This window comes from Corylus avellana, chromosome ca2 (assembly GCF_901000735.1).
Source record: "Corylus avellana chromosome ca2, CavTom2PMs-1.0".
Lineage (NCBI taxonomy): Eukaryota > Viridiplantae > Streptophyta > Magnoliopsida > Fagales > Betulaceae > Corylus > Corylus avellana.
The window spans coordinates 2,826,813-2,843,647 of record NC_081542.1 but is presented as its reverse complement, the minus strand read 5'-3'; the positions used below and the strand labels follow the sequence as shown (position 1 = coordinate 2,843,647).

Here is a 16,835-nt window from a genome sequence, read left to right as displayed (position 1 = left end):
CTACTTTATCACTTTTGAAACATTAGAGGGCTAAATCGAAAATGACTGATAGTTTGAGAGGCTTTTTTACATTTTTCCCTTTTTTATTTTTTATTTTTTATTTTTTTATATATATATATATTTCAGGAAATTGGGTTTGAACCATCTTCTATAATTCATAATAAATGCTTGAAAGCTTAGACTAATTATATAAAAGATAAACTCATATATATCAAGAATAATTATTTACAAAATCATAAAAATAGCGGGATTCGGCCTAATGAGAATGGGTGCAAGGCCCCAAACATTAAATAAAAGGAAAAATATAAAAAAGCCCCCAAACTATTAGCCGTTTTTGATTTAGCCTCTAATGTTTCAAAAGTGATAAAGTAGCCATCTAAACTACTAAACTATTGCATTTTTGCCACTCCATTAGTCAAAACCATCAGTTTGGACGGAAACTGAAAAACGACGTCGTTTTGTTGGGGGCTACTTTATCACTTTCTGAATATTAAGGGGCTAAAATGAAAACGGCTGGTAGTTTGGGGGGTTTTCTATATTTTTCTCTTTTTTTTTTTTTTTTTTTTTTCATAAAAGGGCATTGTAGTAACTTACCCATAACAAAACGACGTCGTTTTGCAGTTTCCGTCCAAACTGACGGTTTTGACTAACAGAGTAGCCAAAATGCAATAGTTTGGTAGTTTATGGGGCTACTTTATCACCTTTGCAACATTAGAGGGCTAAATCGAAAACGGCTGGTAGTTTGGAGGGTTTTTTTATATTTTTCCCTTAAATAAAAAAGTGCAATGAAATATGAATCATATGCGAATATAATATGTAGCATTACTCATCTAAAAAACATATTCATTTTGTTTTGGCTTGTTTTGAGGTAATATGTCTTTGTTTTTCCAATACAATTAATATCTATTGATAAAACACAGCTTTTTTTTAATTAATGACAAATTATATTAACAAAAATGGATAGCATTTTTCTTTAAACTGAATTAGGGGAAATTAACATTATATTTTCATCTTCATTCTTCCATGCCATTACTAATATCCATATGCCCCCCCTCCTTATTGTATTTTAACTTAAATTGTTAGCAATTTGGATAAATATGTGTGAGATAGCTCATATAAAACTCATTTGTCTGAATAAGTAATCAAACAATTCGAAATTTGTTTGGTCAAATAAATCTTATATAAATGATCTCATAATATACTAACTAAATTACTAAATAGTAAATTGTTGAAAATCCTAATAAATTTATGTTACTGTCATAATTATCATTAACACCAATTTTTTTGGTTTTCTTTATCATTGTTGTCACTGCAAGCATTTTTGTTTATCTTATTTTATACCTTATTATTTTTAATATAAAGAATTTCAATGTAACCAAATAGTATAACATTATTTTAAGAATCTTAATCTAACGATATAAAATTAATTATTTTCTCTAAAATATATTTGATGCTAAAAATATTTTATATAAAATGAAATGAAACTTAGAATCTCTCTAAAATTTTCAGCAAAATGAGAGCTAGTTGGAGGGTAAAAAAAAAGCATTTTAGCATTTTGACTCATCAAATTAGGAATTTCTCAAAAAATAGAGAGCCGCATGATCTACTCACAAGTCACCCAGTCTCAGCTGGTTACGATAAATGCATAACACTAGATATCTCTTTCCTTTTGATAAAAGGGACACTCATCTGGACAAGCACCGAAACATCAAAACTACCATTCACACCTGTTGGAGCACGAAAGTGGAAATTTTTCCACACGCTTCTTCTACACGCGTGAAAGTTTACGCCCCAACCATCCTGCGACATGTCAGTCGCTCACAGCTTCAAAATCCCACGCGCTTCCACAACACGTGGTCCAGAACGCATCTGAAAGTCTCAAACACTGTCTTAGAAACAAGCGAGGGCGTCCCTGTTTATCAAAATAAGTGGGCGTCCCGATCCATTTCAACCCCTAAACCCAAATCCTCAACCCAAAAAAAAAAAAAAAAAAAATTTCCCCGCACTTTCTTCTGTTTCTATACTTTTCTCAGCATCCAAACAGGCTAACATTTATGAATAAAAAGGCATGTCTTTTTTTTTTGTTTGTTTGGTGGAAAATCGTGTCTATTTTCTAATAATTTATAGTGTTACATTTTTGGCAAGTTCCAATATGCTATATCAAAGCATAGTTGATATGTTTCGTTCCCTTAAGTCTGTTTTTTGAAATTTTTTTTAAATTTTATTCTGATTAATTGTGTTTGATGCTTCTCTTAGCTTGAACTTTCTAGGTGTTTTTATCTCAGGGTGGAACTTAGGCTCTGAAGGTGCAATTTTTAGCTTCTGAAGGAGCTTTCTTGTGGGATTTCTCATCAGGTAAAAGCTTCCACTTTCAAGCATTTTTTTTTTGGTCATGGAATGAATCCTTTAGTGTTCTTTTTGTTCATTTGATATCGTTGTATTCGAGAATGGTCATAACTTGCTGTGTGTTGATTTCGTGATTAAAATGCACGCTGGTTTAGTAGGGGCCTTTGTGTATTCCTATTGGCGATTCATTTTACAGTGGAATTTGGCTTCATATGCTCCGTTTGCTTGGTTATACGCGTGGATGACATTAATGGGAAGTTCAAAATTGTTAAACTATAAATTCCAAATGGGTTAAGAAACATTGGCAAGTGTAAATCAAGTAGTTTGAAGTGGTCACTTGTATGTGTAACTTTTTTTTTTTTTTTCTTTTTTTTTCACTTCTAGTTGTTAAGTGTGAGAAATTTCAGTTGGTGCAGTTGCTTTCTGTTGAGACTCACAAGAACATATTGATATGCTCATGCTTTTGTCAAGTGAAAGGAATGCTTTATAATTTAAAAATGGTTGATTGTTCGTTTCACATCTGGTGCTATTGATGTTCGGTGATACACATCCTAAATGCACCTGGGGTATTAGTGTTGATAGAAGTATCAGTTTCTTATTATTTTGGTATTTTAGTTGTTTTTGCTCTTCCAATCGTGTTTAGAAACACGTAGTTATGGTAGAGAGCGGGTAGGAGCAGCAACTTCGTAGTTGGTTGAAGAGCTTTTGGATGGAGAGTTAATGCTTACTTTTGCATTGATGGGCAGTGCCAACATGTATCTCTTGCTTTTTCATGTGTTTTCCACCATTTGTGGGTGCATGCGTCTGCGTGTATGTATTTTACGTGATACTTAGGGTCTTTCTTACTATTAGTAACTTGTCTTCTGGAAACTTGTCAATACAACACCTCTCCTCCCTTTCTTACTATCACTTAGGTTTTGAGCTTTTTTGGTAAGTTAATGCCACTGAATGGTTGACAATAATTTACCTTTTTTACTTAAAAAATCACATGCTTAACATTAGCAAATTCATGAAGGCACCACTTTTAGCCGTGTCTCTGAATTCGGGTATTGGGAAGTTTTCTATGCAACACTTCTTGTTAGTATTGGAACTTGTCCTTAATAACATACAATTCCTTCCAAATTTACAATTATCTTTTATAGATATGCCTTGCACCACTAATGTTTTAAATGATTATCCATTTGAGAAGAGATTTTTTACATAGAGAATATATTTCCACCATAACAATTGAAATTGCATGTTGGTGCAGAGTTTACTTCTTCAAATGTAGAGAAAAATGAAATCAAACTGGCCATGACAGCTGGTTGCTGGTTGCTGAGTTTGGATGAGAAATATTGAGCTGTGAGTTTCAGGTAAGTGGTACTTGTTTGGGGTTGATTGATATATAGACTTTTGCACATGGAGGGAATACCATTTTAAGGAATGTTGAGGTTTCTTAAAATTATGATGCGAGTCAACGTTCATAACTTTGAGATATATATTTTTTGTTAACCTTTTTGAGAAGTGGAAACCTAGTCCTTTGTTTACTATTCGTGGCTTGATCACCATTTAAATATTAATTGACGAATCAAGTTGCCGAGTATACTAATTGAATAGTGATTGCAACCTAATATTTGAGAATTGGATAATTGTTTCACCTTTTATCACATACATGATTAGCTTTGATTTTGCAAATGAAAATTTTCGAGTTGCAAAGTTTTATATAGCTATTTGGGAGTCAATGGATTGTTGGCTTACTAATAAAAAAAAGAATGAAAAAAAATGGAACTTGTCTTACATTGTTTTTACCTTTTACATTATAGACACGATTCACTTTGATTTTACAAATGAAGTTCCATGTCTTTATGTGTATGGATTGTTTGCTTATTTATTGCAAAAGAAGGAAGAAAAAAAAAAAAATCTATATGGGTTATTTGGAGGATCCTGATGTATAAAGAAAATTTCGGGTCTTTAGTTTTATGTATAAATGGTCTTGACGCCCATAATTTGTTATCTTTAGATTTCTAGTGAAGTCTAATCAATTGGAGTCAGTTTCTTTCCTTTTCCTTTATTTTTCCTTTTCTAGTAAAGGGGTTGGATATGTCCCATGTACTTGTGTTGCATCCGGTTTTGTGCTTTTGATAGATGGCTACTTATCAAAAGAGAAAAAAGGGTTTTTGTTTCTATTCTTCTTCTAATAACTTCTATGTTTTTCCATATTGGTTTTTCCTTCTTTCTGCCATCAGTGATGGAAACTCAAAGTCATATAGAAGTTACAGGGCAGAGAAAGATGCTTTCGCCAGCAGCTGGAACTTTTGAAGATCGTGAAGACCTTATTAAACATGTCCGTGACTTTGGAGCTAATCAAGGATACGTAGTTACTATCAAGAAGTCTAGGAAGGACAGAAGAGTCATCCTTGGTTGTGACAGAGGAGGTGTTTATCGTAATAGACGTAAGATTGATGAAAGTAAACGCAAAAGGAAAGCTAGTTCACGCCTTATAAACTGTCCTTTTGAAGCCATAGGGAAAAAGGAAGATGATGTCTGGGTGCTGACCATTAAAAATGGGGAACACAACCATGAACCGTTAAAAGACATGTCAGAACATCCTTATAGTCGTCGTTTCACTGAGGAAGAAGTTAGGCAAATCAAACTTATGACAGATGCTGGTATAAAACCTCGTCAAGTGCTTAAGGCTCTCAAGCAAAGTAATCCGGAGCTGCAGTCAACACCAAGACATTTGTACAATCTCAAAGCTAAGATCCGTCAAGGAAATATATCTGGTCAGACTTTTTCTCAAGCTTTTAATATCAAATAGGTCATGTGGTGACTCTGATTTGTAGATTAGTAGGTACTGTGTTATATAGAATAGTGGGCCCTACATCAGGGCCTCATGATGGGAAAGTGGTGCTCAAATCTGACCCCTTCACTATTTGGCTCTTTGTTGATGATCGGTGTTGGGGATTCATGTGCAGTGCTTGGCAGTTAAATATAAATAATCTTAAGAGTAATATTTTGCCAATGAAGCAAGAAAAATTATTCATGATGGGCTGTATGTTTATCTTTTTTTGAATGCCCACATTATTATACAAGTAGACTTGTTTATGGTGGGTCTGAGGGTTCATTTATTTCCTCCATTCTGGTTCTATAAGCCAAATGTGGGATTGGAGCTTCATCGGTATTGGTTATAGATATCGGGCTGTTTGCTGATTTTTGGTCGGAAAGAATTTGAGTAACCGATATGGATAACTAAGCAAAGCTGAGAGTTGCTCTATGACTGCTTAGCAAACATGTGTCTTATAAATGAGTCAAATGACTAGTAGGCTTGAAATGGGCATTTTGAATGGTTCCAGTAAAATGTTTGATTAGACAAAACGTGACAAATTGACCATTGTTTTTTCTTTTGCTCCCACCCTGATAATCTTGTAAGTAGTAGTATACAATTTTATTGATAAAAAAATTATGTTGTTTTACAGAGAAAAGTTTCAAGTCCTGGAGGCCTAACAGGTCTACTATTGTGGACACAAATTCTACTCCAACTGGGGGGTCAAAGCAAAACAACAACCAGCCGGTAAGTTTTGAGGTTAAAGGAAAATAGTGATACAGATGAGTTTCCACTTGTATCTGAATTCTAGTTATGTTGTTTCTCTTTCTCTTTTTTCTATTGAATGTATCTTAGATTTCAACCTATCTTAAATTTAAATGTAGCTGAAGGTTCCTAATTTTATTGGAGGAAAATTCGTGGATTCGCAAGGGTGTTCACTGATTGATGTTTTAAATCCTGTAAGCTCAAAAAATTCCCATGGTCAAGCCTTTTTATTTTCTTCTTGATAGAGTTGTTTCTATGAATGGTATTTTAATACCTTATCTTTTTAGGCAACACAAGAGGTTGTTTCTCAAGTTCCTTTAACTACCTTTGAAGAGTTAAAAGCTGCAGTTGCTGCAGCAAAGCAAGCTTTTCCTTCATGGAAGAACACACCTATCACCACTCGGCAACGTATAATGTTCAAGCTCCAGGAGCTCATCCACAGAGATATTGTAAGTTTTCCAATTTTGTTCTTATATTTACGCTTTTTGAATGGTGAATTTTAATTTGGGCAACACACCATGTCATATCTTCAGGATAAACTTGCCATGAATATTACAATAGAACAGGGTAAGACGTTGAAGGGTGCGCAAGGTGATGTGCTCCGTGGTTTAGGTTAGTCTTTGCATAAGAGTCTTCTCTTTTCTTTCATCATTATTCAAGTTCTTATTCCATAATGTCATGATTGAGTTCGTTGCCTCGTTTCCATTCTGTTTTCCTTGTAGAGGTGGTTGAACATGCTTGTGGAATGGCAGCTTTGCAAATGGGGGAGTTTGTCCCTAATGCATCTAATGGAATTGATACATACTGCATCAGAGAACCACTTGGTGTTTGTGCTGGGATATGCCCCTTTAACTTCCCTGCAATGATTCCCTTGTGGGTATGTCTGCAATTCTTCCCAGGTTCTTTTATCTGTTTATTTGTATTTTCCACTTGTCTTGGACTTATTTGGCATGCATTTTTTTAAACAACAGTGATATGCTTGTTTCTTCATCATATCAAACTTTTGTGCATGCACTCTATGCCTCGTTTTATTCTAGGGATGCTCTTGTTTGCATATTCTGAAAAAAGAAATGAGAGAGAAAACTCATCTTCTAAAGTAAGGAAAGATTTTGCAGATGTTCCCGATTGCTGTTACATGTGGCAATACCTTTGTTCTTAAGCCATGTGAAAAAAACCCAGGTGATTGCTAACCCATTTAGTATTGCTTTTGTCTATATTCTTGGTTGGATTATCTTGTAATCATTAAAGGTTTTAGGAGATGATTACCTTTATTTGAAAAAGTTCATTAATTTTCACATGAACCTGGTAACTTGTTTCTAGTAGGGTTGATAGTTGCTATAGGCTATGAGAGCACTTATGTGGTTTGGATTTTACATTAGTAGGTGGTTAAATGTAAGTTTTGTTCTCAGGCCAATATGTGCCAAGTCATGTAGGAAGGCTGTAGGGTTGGCTGAGCTGCTTTAATGTTTCTGATATCCTGTTTTCTATATGTGATTGAGCTATTTACAGTTTTATTTGTAAGTATGCCTGCATGTCTACACATTTCTGTAGACAATGAAATTGCTTGTAGGCCTTTGTTAACTGGAATAGCAGTGCAGTGGAGTTGGGATAAGTCAGAACTTCTCACCAAGTATAGTGTGGAGAAATAGCAGAAATTGAAACTTGATTAGCTTTGAAATTATGTATTGTATAGTTAATTGGTCCTGAATCATTGTTAAATAAAATTCCATTTTTTGTTCTGTGTTATCTTGTTACTGATGGACTGTTCTAGATTCTTGTTGTTAATGTGGCTAATATCATTTGTTTCAGGGGCTGCAATGATACTTGCAGCATTAGCAATCGAGGCTGGTTTGCCTGATGGTGTCTTGAATATTGTTCATGGCACTCACGTAAGCTTTTCTTCTTTAGAACTATTCTATTTAATAATTTGTTTACAGGAAAATACAACTCATAGACCCGAGAATATTGAACCCACGACTTCATCCTCTGCCCCCTAGATATATCAATGCCCTTGTCTCTAAATTAGGGATGTCAAAGTCAAATGTGTTATCGTACCCACCTCACATCTGTTTGGAGTGGCTGGGGTGGTGTTAGTCATGGTAATTCTGAAGGGGCAGCCCTTGTGGATGCATGCTGACAACATAAATTTGCAATGTATGTCTACCTTCAAATATTGGCTTTAGTAATGAGATGCATTATGTGAACGATTTTTTTAGGATAGGCTATGGGGGCCAGTTTACACATCACACTTACAATGAGAGACAGACCTTATATAATGCTTTCCTTCAAGTACATGTTTGATGTGGGCCGTGGGGCTTCCTCCCCATCTTTTCTTCTTGTTCAAAGCAACAGGGTCTGAAAGTAAATTGTTATAAATTTATTGAAACTGTAGACTATGCATATAAACATGTCATATTGTTTGCATGTAACTATTTAATTGTTTGTCCTCTGTTCCACTTTGGGAAACATGGCTTAGGCTCTCAAAGAAGAAACTTCGGCCCATTTACCAAGTGGTTTATCCTTTCCCCTGTGCTTGATGTGTAAAACCTCCCTTCTCTTACCACTTGATTGTATTTTCTGTGTCTAAAGCATAGATATAGATATAATGACGTGAATATGGAATTATTATATGATAATTTAAAATAGCATACTTACACAACCAATGTTGACCAGCATCCCCTGCATTTTTTCTACTCTGACCTCCTGGTTAAGGATTGTGCCATTTTTGGGAAGGGGTTGGTCGTTTACTAAGGAGTTGGGATAGGGGAATTGATCCTGAAGGTTCTCTGTTGGCATCCCACTTTTAAAAACATTGTTATATTCCTTACCTTCTCCTTTCTACCCTTTTCCTTTTCGATGTCTGTGTTACCTAATTACAATTTGAAGTTCCAGTTTGGTCATTAATTTATCTCTGACACATAATTGTTTTGGAAATCAATTTGAGCAGGATATTGTAAATCATATATGCGATGATGATGATATAAAGGCAGTATCGTTCTTCGGTTCAAATACAGTAAGTTGGTCATCAGATTTTGGTGCTTCATTCATACAAATACACATACTTGCATATGCAATGCCTGAAAATATTTAAAGTGCAGACATATTCTACATACTCAACCATGTGAATATTTTGAATTTTGGGGGTTCTATTGCATTTTGTTTGGTGAAACTTTATGTTTACTGTTAGTTCAATGTAATTTTCCTTTTAAGCTGAAGAGTGATATTTGTCTCTCTGATTTCTTTTATAGTGAACAAGAAGTTTAGATCATTAAACAAATAAAGAGCTCATAAAATTGAGTTATTAGGACCCAGACTTGTAATTCTGTATGCTCTATGCCAAATTCCTGCCCCCTGAAATTATTCTACCGAGATATGCTAGATGGGAGTATTTTTCAAGTTTTTCTCCACTTCTTAGTTTTAATTGTTGTATGTTTAATTGGACTCAAATGTTAAGTACATACAATAAGAGAGGCATTGGTCGACTTTCATGTTTTTACAGTTATTATTATTATTTTTTTAATTCACTTGTTCACCTGTTCTTCAGTCTGGAATGCACATATATGCTAGGGCAGCTGCTAGAGGGAAACGTGTTCAGGTGAATGCTCTTCTCCACCCCCCAACTTCTCTCTCTGTCTCTCTCTCTTAGAGGGCGTTTCTGTTGTGGTTAGACCCAGTTGAAAACTAAATATACAATTTGGCTACCTAACTGATTATTGTGTTAACTTTCTTAGTCCAATATTGGAGGCAAAAATCATGCAATCATTATGCCTGACGCTAGCATGGATGCTACTTTGAATGCTCTTGTAGCTGCGGGCTTTGGTGCTGCAGGACAGAGGGGCATGGCTCTCAACACAGCTATTTTCATTGGAGGTTCAGTGCCGTGGTATTATGATTCAAATTCCTCAACCTTTCTATTGTAGTTTTGGGCATTTCCAAATTTTAAGCTCCTTTTGGGTGCTTGCTTTGCTAAAGAACCAGCAATGAATTTTCAGACCTAGATAGTCAACTACTCATAGCTCTAAATGAATCAATTTCTTCATTTATGAAATTGTAAGAGTTTCCATGAATCTCTTCCAAATCTCCATCCTGCTTCATAGTGTTTGGCTATCCCTGTCTTCTAAGAATGATGGCTATTGATCTTTCCAGGGAAGAAGAACTTGTTGAGCGTGCCAAAGAACTTAAAGTAAATGCAGGAACAGACCCTGATGCAGACCTTGGTCCAGTTATTACTAAAGAGGTGCAAACATAGCCCCGAAATTTTTCTAATTCATCTGCAATATGAAAGGATTCATTATGTTGTGAGTTTTATTTTAATGAAAACATAACCCTCTTGGTTCCCTAGCTGGTTGCTAGGGCATACTGAATGTAGATATTCTTCCTTGAAGTTGTGTTGCTTTTTAATTCTTGATGCGCTTTTGTCAAATTTACAGGCAAAGGATCGGATATGCAGATTAGTACAGAATGGTGTTGAAAATGGTGCTAGAATGCTGCTTGATGGGAGACATTTGGTGGTATGCATTCTTTTTTTTTTTTTTTTTTTTTTTTAAAAAAATCTCTGTTCCAAGAAAAGTTAACTTTTGCTTTACCATATCCTATTTGACACCTCCTCCCCCTTCTACATTTTTAGCTTTACTCTGCTTGCATGAACCATCTTTCATTAATCTGCTCTATTGAATTTTGAAAGAAATGTAGCATCTTGGAGACAATGTTTCTACATATTTCAGTTTCAGTCTACTGCCAAGACTCTAGAACATATCCTGTTAGATTTGGTTGTCCTTACAGTCATGGTTTTTGTCAGTTCAACTTTCTTAGCCTGAAAGTTATTAAAGAAGGAAATGCTGCAGGTTTAGCAGTTGTTCACTCTAGCCCTTGCACATAATGGAGTTTTGTTCCAATATAGAGAGATTGGTGATTGTGATTTTGATTAAGTGCTGGACTAAGAATGTTGGTTTTGCTAGTCATCCAAATTATAAGTCACTACTATCCTCACGATTTAGTATATGCATCTGCATGTAGTCATTTGAAGATTTTCACTTGGCAAGGAACCATTTTGATTGCATTACTTTCTTTTTTAATGAACTTTCACTGATGTTTTGACTTTTGATTGGATCTTCTTTTGGGCTGCTTGACATTATCATAATTATCAGCATGTTTTTAGTTAAGACAGTGGTTAAGGTGAGTATTAAAATGTTTTTGTGGTATCCCATCACGGCAAATGACTTGTATGATTTTGTGGGTTTCGACTGTGAAGAACGTTAAGTGGCTGTGTTATCTTACATCAGATATGTATAAGGTCGATATGGGTTATATAAATCGGTGTGAGAAGCTTCAATTGTGATTACTCCTTATAAGGGCTATGTTGTAGATGTGTATAGCACATTCTTGAATCGTGACAAATGGTATTAAAGCGAACTTGATAACACCATGTGAATTGGGGGCATTACAGTTCTATGTGATTCTCTTGACAAAGCCATCAAGGGTTTGAGTAAGGGCCTGTTTGGGATTGCGTTTAAGGGGCCTAAAAGTGCTTTTAAGTTTTAACACTCAAAAAGTACGTTCAAAGAAAAAAGTACTTGTTTGGTAAAAAAATTAAAAGCGCTTTTAAAGGTCCCAAAATCCTAAAAATGGTCAAAAAATACTTTTGGCAAAAATTTAAAAATGAAGCTTTTGCCAAAAAACGCTTTTTGACTTAAAAACTCTATTTCTCAAACGCAATCCCATAAGGCTCTAAGGGTAGTGTGCAAGTATATGCTAAGTTCCACGTTGGGTGTGTATTAGGGTCAATTTGGAATATAGGAGATTATGAGGAGTGATTTTCTTGCTCGCTTTTCTCTTTCTAGTTAGATGATCCTGTTGTATACTCTCAGTGTACTTCGGGGCGCCTTTATGCTTTTCAATAATACAGTTTATTACTTATCAAAAAAAAAATGAGGAGTTGTAATTATGATCAGTCTATTTAGGCACCTTGATATTTAGCAGGGCAAATTTAGATCATCTTCGCAACTTGCATTGTTTGTTTTTATGCTTTGAAGCGGTTTTGGGTTTGAGGATTAATCTGGCTAAATCAAAGTTGGTCCCAGTTGGCAATGTCATTAATGCAGAAGACCTAGCTAGTATTTTGGGTTGCTCGGTATCCTCTTTGCCGATGAAATACCTCTGTCTTCCCTTGAGCGGTTCATTTAAGGACAAGTCTATTTGGGATGACATCATTGAGAAGATAGAGTTGTTTGTCTGGTTGAAAAATGATGGTACTTGTCAAAGGGTGGGGAAGTTACTATGATTAAAAGAACTTTATGTAATTTGCCAACCTACCTCATGTCTTTTTTTCCCCTCTCAGTTAGTGTTGCCAATTGCTTAGAGGAGTTGTGGTGAGATTTTTTGTAGGGTGGCAGAGTTCAAGTATCACCTAGTTAACCGGACAAAGGTGTGTAATCCGATCTCAAGAGGGTTGGGGGCTCAAAATTTGCTTGCGGTCAACCGAGCTATTTTAGGGAAGTGGCTTTGGCACTATGATCATGAGAGAGAGGCCTTTTGGAGGTTGGTTGTGGACTAAATACGGCAGTGCTTTGGGAGGGTGGTGTTCCAATGAGGTCCATGGGTTGTATGGGGTGGGGCTTTAGAAACATATCATGAGGGTTTGGGGTAGTTTTCTAGCCATACTAGATTTGTGGTGAGTGATGGCTCTAAAGTTAAGTTTTGGGATGATGTATGGTGCGGGGATCAAGCTCTCAAGATAGCTTTTTTGGACTTATATAGAATAGCCCATTTGAAGGAAGTTATAGTGGTGAACCATTTGGAGCTCCCTAGTATCTCTCATTAGTGGAATATTAACTTTCTCGGAGCAGGTCACAATTGAGAGGTGGATCTATTTATCTCTTTCTTCTCCTTGTTGTATTTCTTTAGAGTGAGAGGAGGTGGTGAAGATAAGCTTTCTTGGGTACCCTCTATGAGAGGGTTGTTTAATGTCAAATCATACTATAATGTTCTTATTCCCCATGATAAAACTCACTTCCCTTGGAGGGGTATTTGGCGGAATAAGGTTTCGAGTGACGTTCTTTGCTTGGATGGCAGCATTACGGAAGATCCTCACCATGAACAATCTTAAAAAACGATGTCATTGTGGTTGAGTGGTGTTGCATGTGCAAGAAGAATGGAGATTCAGTTGATCATCTTTTGCTCCGTTGTGAGATTCCCCGTGCTCTTTGGAATACTATCTTCAGCAGTGATGACTTGGGTTATGCCTAGTCGGGTGGTAAATCTCTTTGCTTGCTGAAAGTGATTGCTGGTAGGTTAGCTTGATGATTTTGTCCTGCCTTATGTGGTGTCTTTGGAATGGATTGAAGACTGCTCTTAGTAAGAAAATAGCCCTTCTTTATTACGTTCTCCTCTATTTTCCTTCCTTCTATCAAAATGTTTCCAAGATCGTAAATAGTGGACATAACTGTGAAATCTTTCTCTTTCCAGGCGCCGTGCTAGCTTTTTCTGAAGGACATGAATCTTAAAAGATCTTCAGACTCTATTGGATTTTAGGGGAAATATATAATGGACTACATCAGAAGCTATTTAAGATGAAATTTAAGGACTTCCATTCTGTGTTACATCTAAATGCTTCCTTAGGTGTTAAATAAAGACAGAAGTTGACATCAGATTAAAGATCCTATTTTCCTCGTACTATTGCTTCTGCTGATTGTTTTCACTTAAGTGCTACTTCGGCTGTCTTCATATTAATGTAGCTCTAGACACGAATGCTTTACTTCATGATATGTTTTCAGTTTTTCTCTTGGTGGGCAAGTTCTTTCTGTTTACTGTTCCCTTTGACACATAATTTAGTTGGAGCCGTACTTCACTTGCTGAGGAGTTTTTTTTTTGGTTGTGGGAGCTTGCCTCTCAGAAACATACTTCTGAATTTCCTGAACTGAACTTTATAGGTTCCAGGATATGAGAGTGGGAATTTTGTTGGTCCTACCATCTTATGTGATGTTACAACCAACATGGAGTGCTACAAGGTATTTCTTTTCTTGCTTGCAGTTCTTCTTATGTTTTCCGAATGAATGGATTTGGATAATTATGATTCTCAGTGGAAGACGAGTTGAACCAATGACATTGGCATATTCTTGACAGCACTGTATCTTGTGTTGAGCAGGAAGAAATTTTTGGACCAGTTCTCCTCTGTATGCAGGTATTGCTTACTTAGGTTTCTCTCTTTTTTGTTTGTAATATATGCTGGAAATTGGTTAACAAAATATTTCTTGTTTTGATGACTAACAGGCTGATAGCCTAGAAGAGGCCGTAACCATTGTGAACAGAAACAGGTGCTGCATCTTGTTTGTAATATATGCATTTTAATTTTAAACCGACAGTGGGAGCATTGCATTTCATATATATTTCTTTCCTTGCCCTTTTTCTTGCCTGAATTATGTATGAGGTACACCATGGAAACTTTTTATTTTATATATAGTGAGTGTTGCAAGCTGCGGGAAGGAATAGTTCTTTTTCATTAAAACGCTGGGATGAATTGTCTCTTGAAATATGGTTGTGTTTAGAAATGTAGGAGCTATACTAATTATCTAAGCATATACGAACAGTACAGAGTTGAGTTGCATATGTAGGAACAGGGCAAAGTTTATGCAGAGATATTTTCTTTATTGTGTTGAAATGCTATCTTAAGTACCCCTTTTAACAATTCAAAAACTGTTGGAGATACTTACACTATTACATATTCTTATCTTCCTGATTTTACAGGCATGGAAATGGAGCATCCATATTCACAACATCTGGCATTGCTGCGAGGAAGTTCCAGAATGAAGTTGAGGCTGCGCTGGTAAGCCGACCATTTATATGGCTTATAGGTACCAACCGCTTCTATAAAAAGTGGTGCCCTTTGTCCTAGCCGTTGGATCTCCAAGACTGTGTTGCTCAATTTAAGCCAACCCTTACTAATAAATGCAGGGTCCATCTATGGGCTAGATGTACAAAATTTGAAGCAAAAAGGAATTAATTGAATGTGTAATTCAGAGTGGAAGATGTCATTTTAATAGTAAATGTTGCTTTGAATTTTATGCTTAAATCTTGTTTGGTGGGAACCACAGCGAGATAGTGGGAGAGCCTGTGAGCATCCAAATATAGTGCTATATGGTTGCTTACTCTTCTTTGAGACCATTTATCTATAATTCTGACTTGCAAGTCATTTTCTGACAAGAATTCAAATATGACTTAGGTTGGGGTCAATGTTCCTGTTCCAGTTCCATTGCCATTTTCCTCATCCAATGGATCAAAGCCATCTTTTGCTGGGGATCTCAATTTTTGCGGTATAACGTGCCTTGTTCTCTGTCTCAACACCTAAGAAATAGGGTGGTTCAATGATTTTTCAATGCAGTTACATGCATTCTTCATCTCCTCACTTTCTGTTGATTCTGAATTGCAGGGAAGGCGGGTGTGCAATTTTACACCCAGATTAAAACAGTGGCACAACAGTGGAAGGATTTACCAAGCCTAGTAGTGTCGCGAGCTGCGCCTCCATCATCTGAGACAGATACAGCAAGCCGAGGAGTGTCTTCAGCATTGCCTGCAACTTCTGAGAGAGATTCACATAGCCAAAGAATGTCACCAACCATGCCGTCGGCATCTGAGAGTGATTCACCAACTAATGAAGTGTCGCTGGCCATCCCTACAACATCTGAGGCAGATTTACCAAACACAGGGGTGTCATCTGCGTCTCCAACAACTGATAGGGATTTACAAAGCCAGGAAGTGTCCACGGTCTTGCCTCCAATATCTGAGAGGGAATTACAAAACCGTGATATGTCAGTAGCCATGCCTCCTGCAACCGAGAGGGATGTTCCAAACCAAGGGATATCCATATCGACACCCCAGTCATCTGAGAGGATGTATATGCCTCAGGCTCAGTGGAATGAAACTCAACACACACTGTCTCAAAGGACCGAAACTATTCTGCCAACTTCTGAGAGGATTCATGCGCCTACATCTCAGAGGAACGGCATCACATCCCCTGCATCTCAAAGAGTTGATGCCGCAATGGCCTTGGCTTCTGAAAGGGTATATATTCCTACATCTCATGCACTAGACAGTATGGGTCCAATATCTCATAGGAAGGACAGTATGGCTCCAACACCTCTTAGGATTGACACTACCGTGCATCCAACTTCCGACCGGGTATACATGCTGGCTGCATCTCACTTGAATGACAGTATGGGTCAAACATTTCAAAGGAATAACACCACTATGTTTGCAACTTCTGAGAGGTTATACATGCCTGCCACTTCTCACCTGAATGACCATATCGGTTCGACATCTCAGAGGACCGATATTGCTTTACATCCTACTTCGGAGAGGATATACATGCCTGCAACATCTCAAAGGAATGATAACATGGCTCCGGCTTCCCAACGAGCTGATGCTATTCCTCCAACTTCTGAAAGAATGTACATGCCTCCAATAGTTCAGAGGAATTCCGGTATGCCTTCGACATCTGAGAGGTTATACATGCCTCCAGCATCTCAGAGGATGTACTCTCAGAACCCCATAATTTCAATGGATGAGTTTCCAAGCCAAGGAGCATCGTTGACTTTGCCGACATCTCAGAGGATATAGGAAGGATATTAGGCAATACAATTTGTGTAACATTTTAGGATCCTTGTAGACAATAATCTCATAATGCAAATAAGTTTATTTTCTTTTTCGCAGTACACATTTTTTTTCCCTCTCTTTGAGCTGCCCAGGGAAAAAGTAGTAAGAGATGAAGGAAATCATAAAGAAAACTGGATGACTAATGACTATGGCTTGGTGTCTTGGAGCAATGAGCTTTAGCGCAAGACGCTAGTGATTTGCTCTTTGCTGCATGCTTCGTCAAGCACGTTCAACAGGGTCTCTAACAAACAGTAATTAAATTAAAAATGAACAA

The 16,835-nt window shown here is 36.7% G+C and overlaps 1 protein-coding gene across 2 annotated transcripts; it reads left to right on the top strand.

The window, feature by feature from the left end:
- The first annotated feature begins 2,286 nt into the window (after positions 1–2,286).
- Positions 2,287–16,622, top strand: LOC132170248 (uncharacterized). 2 transcript variants are annotated; one of them, XM_059581151.1, is made up of 21 exons: positions 2,287–2,355; positions 3,596–3,698; positions 4,572–5,108; positions 5,802–5,896; positions 6,034–6,108; positions 6,202–6,363; positions 6,448–6,526; positions 6,637–6,791; positions 7,030–7,093; positions 7,724–7,803; positions 8,862–8,927; positions 9,459–9,509; positions 9,646–9,794; positions 10,061–10,151; positions 10,345–10,425; positions 13,843–13,920; positions 14,058–14,093; positions 14,183–14,226; positions 14,657–14,735; positions 15,132–15,222; positions 15,339–16,622. In XM_059581151.1, exons 3-21 carry the CDS (start codon positions 4,574–4,576, stop codon positions 16,523–16,525), a joined length of 3,198 nt encoding a protein of 1,065 aa, XP_059437134.1. In that variant the 5' UTR covers positions 2,287–2,355; positions 3,596–3,698; positions 4,572–4,573; the 3' UTR covers positions 16,526–16,622. The 2 variants fall into 2 exon arrangements, with proteins under 2 accessions (XP_059437134.1, XP_059437133.1); XM_059581150.1 differs by having other exon boundaries at positions 9,646–9,797.
- The last annotated feature ends 213 nt before the right edge of the window (positions 16,623–16,835 follow it).